At 59.0% G+C, this 1,469-nt stretch overlaps 1 protein-coding gene across 1 annotated transcript in view; it reads left to right on the forward strand.

The window, feature by feature from the left end:
- The first annotated feature begins 323 nt into the window (after positions 1–323).
- The window catches only part of CD93 (CD93 molecule), a 4,714-nt gene continuing 3,568 nt past the window's right edge, over positions 324–1,469 (forward strand). The window contains exon 1 of the mRNA XM_027766348.1: positions 324–1,469. This exon is cut by the window's right edge and continues 1,101 nt beyond it. Within this exon, the coding sequence (XP_027622149.1) occupies positions 664–1,469 (806 nt within the window). The 5' untranslated portion in view covers positions 324–663.

Below are 1,469 nucleotides of genomic sequence, written 5' to 3' on the forward strand. Positions count from 1 at the left end.
GATGAGGGGATATGAAAGGAAAAGACTCCTAAAGCCAAAGGGGGAACGCAAGATAGGCGAAAGAGAAACCCAGTCTGCTTCTAAAAAAGGCTGAAAATTATAACCATCCATGGCCTTGTGTCTCAAGTCTTGGATATTTTTTTTTTTCTCTTTTGGTCGTTTGCAGCCCAAAGAGGAATTTTATTATGGGTTACTAAGGGAGCTTTTCCAGCTCCCAGTCCCCAAAGCCTCCGCTCGCTCGCCTGCTCAGTGGCATGCCATTTCGGTTCCTCATGTGATGGGAAAGAGAATAGAGCCAAAACAACACTGTCGCTATCTCTGAGCTGGGAACGTCCACCCCACGTCGCAGGCCAGACGCTCAGTAAGGCTGCCCGGCTCCTTTTATGAACAACAGAACCGAGAAGGCAACGGGAGTCAGAGAAAAGCCATTCATGGCAGGAAGCCCTGGTATCCGGTGAGAAATAAGAAGTGCGATTACACAGGATGCGCCTTGGGTCAGGGGGACGTAGAAAGCCCCAAGCCTTTGTCCTTCTCTGGGGCAGAGCGGCCACAGCTGAGCCCTCTGCTCCCCTTGGAGTATAGCTGGGTGCCGGGACCGCAGCTCCTGTCCCTGCCATCCGCGCTGGGCTCTGGCCTCCTCCTGAGGGCCACGTAGGGGCTGGGATGGCCGCCTCCACTGGTCTGCTGCTGCTGCTGCTGCTGCTACTCCAACCCTGGCCAGGGACCGGAGCCGACACGGAGGCCGTGGTCTGCACGGGGATGGCCTGCTACACAGCCCACTGGGGCAAGCTGAGCGCGGACGAAGCCCAGGAGCGCTGTAGTGAGAAGGGAGGCAACCTGGCCACCGTGAAGAGCGAGGAGGAGGCGCGGCACATCCAGCGAGCACTGGTCCTACTCCTGGGGCCGGAGGCAGCCCTGGCAATGAAGAATAGCAAGTTCTGGATCGGCCTGCAGAGAGAGAAGGGTGCATGCTTCGACCCCACGCTGCCCCTGAAGGGCTTCAGCTGGGTGGGTGGCGAGAAGGACACGCCTTATGCCAACTGGAACAAGGAGGTCAAGAGCTCGTGTATCTCCAAGCGCTGTGTGTCCCTGCTGCTGGACCGGTCCTTGCCGCCCCTTGCCAGCCGCCTCTCCAAGTGGTCTGAAAGCCCCTGTGGGAGCCCCAGCAATCCCGGAAGCAATATCGAGGGCTTTGTGTGCAAGTTCAGCTTCAAAGGCATGTGCCGGCCCCTGGCTCTGGGGGGCCCAGGCCAGGTGACCTACACCACTCCCTTCCAGGCCACCAGCACCTCCCTGGAGGCTGTGCCTTTCGCCTCTGTGGCCAACGTGGCCTGTGGGGACGGAGATGAGAGCAAGTCCCAGTATATCGTGTGCCGGGAGAAAGGCCCTGATATGTTTTACTGGGACAGCAGGGGCCCCCTCTGTGTGAGCCCCGACTACGGCTGCACCTTCAACAATGGGGGCTGTGA

Source organism: Tupaia chinensis, unplaced genomic scaffold, assembly GCF_000334495.1.
Source record: "Tupaia chinensis unplaced genomic scaffold, TupChi_1.0 Scaffold142716_1, whole genome shotgun sequence".
In the NCBI taxonomy this organism is placed as follows: Eukaryota; Metazoa; Chordata; class Mammalia; order Scandentia; family Tupaiidae; genus Tupaia; species Tupaia belangeri.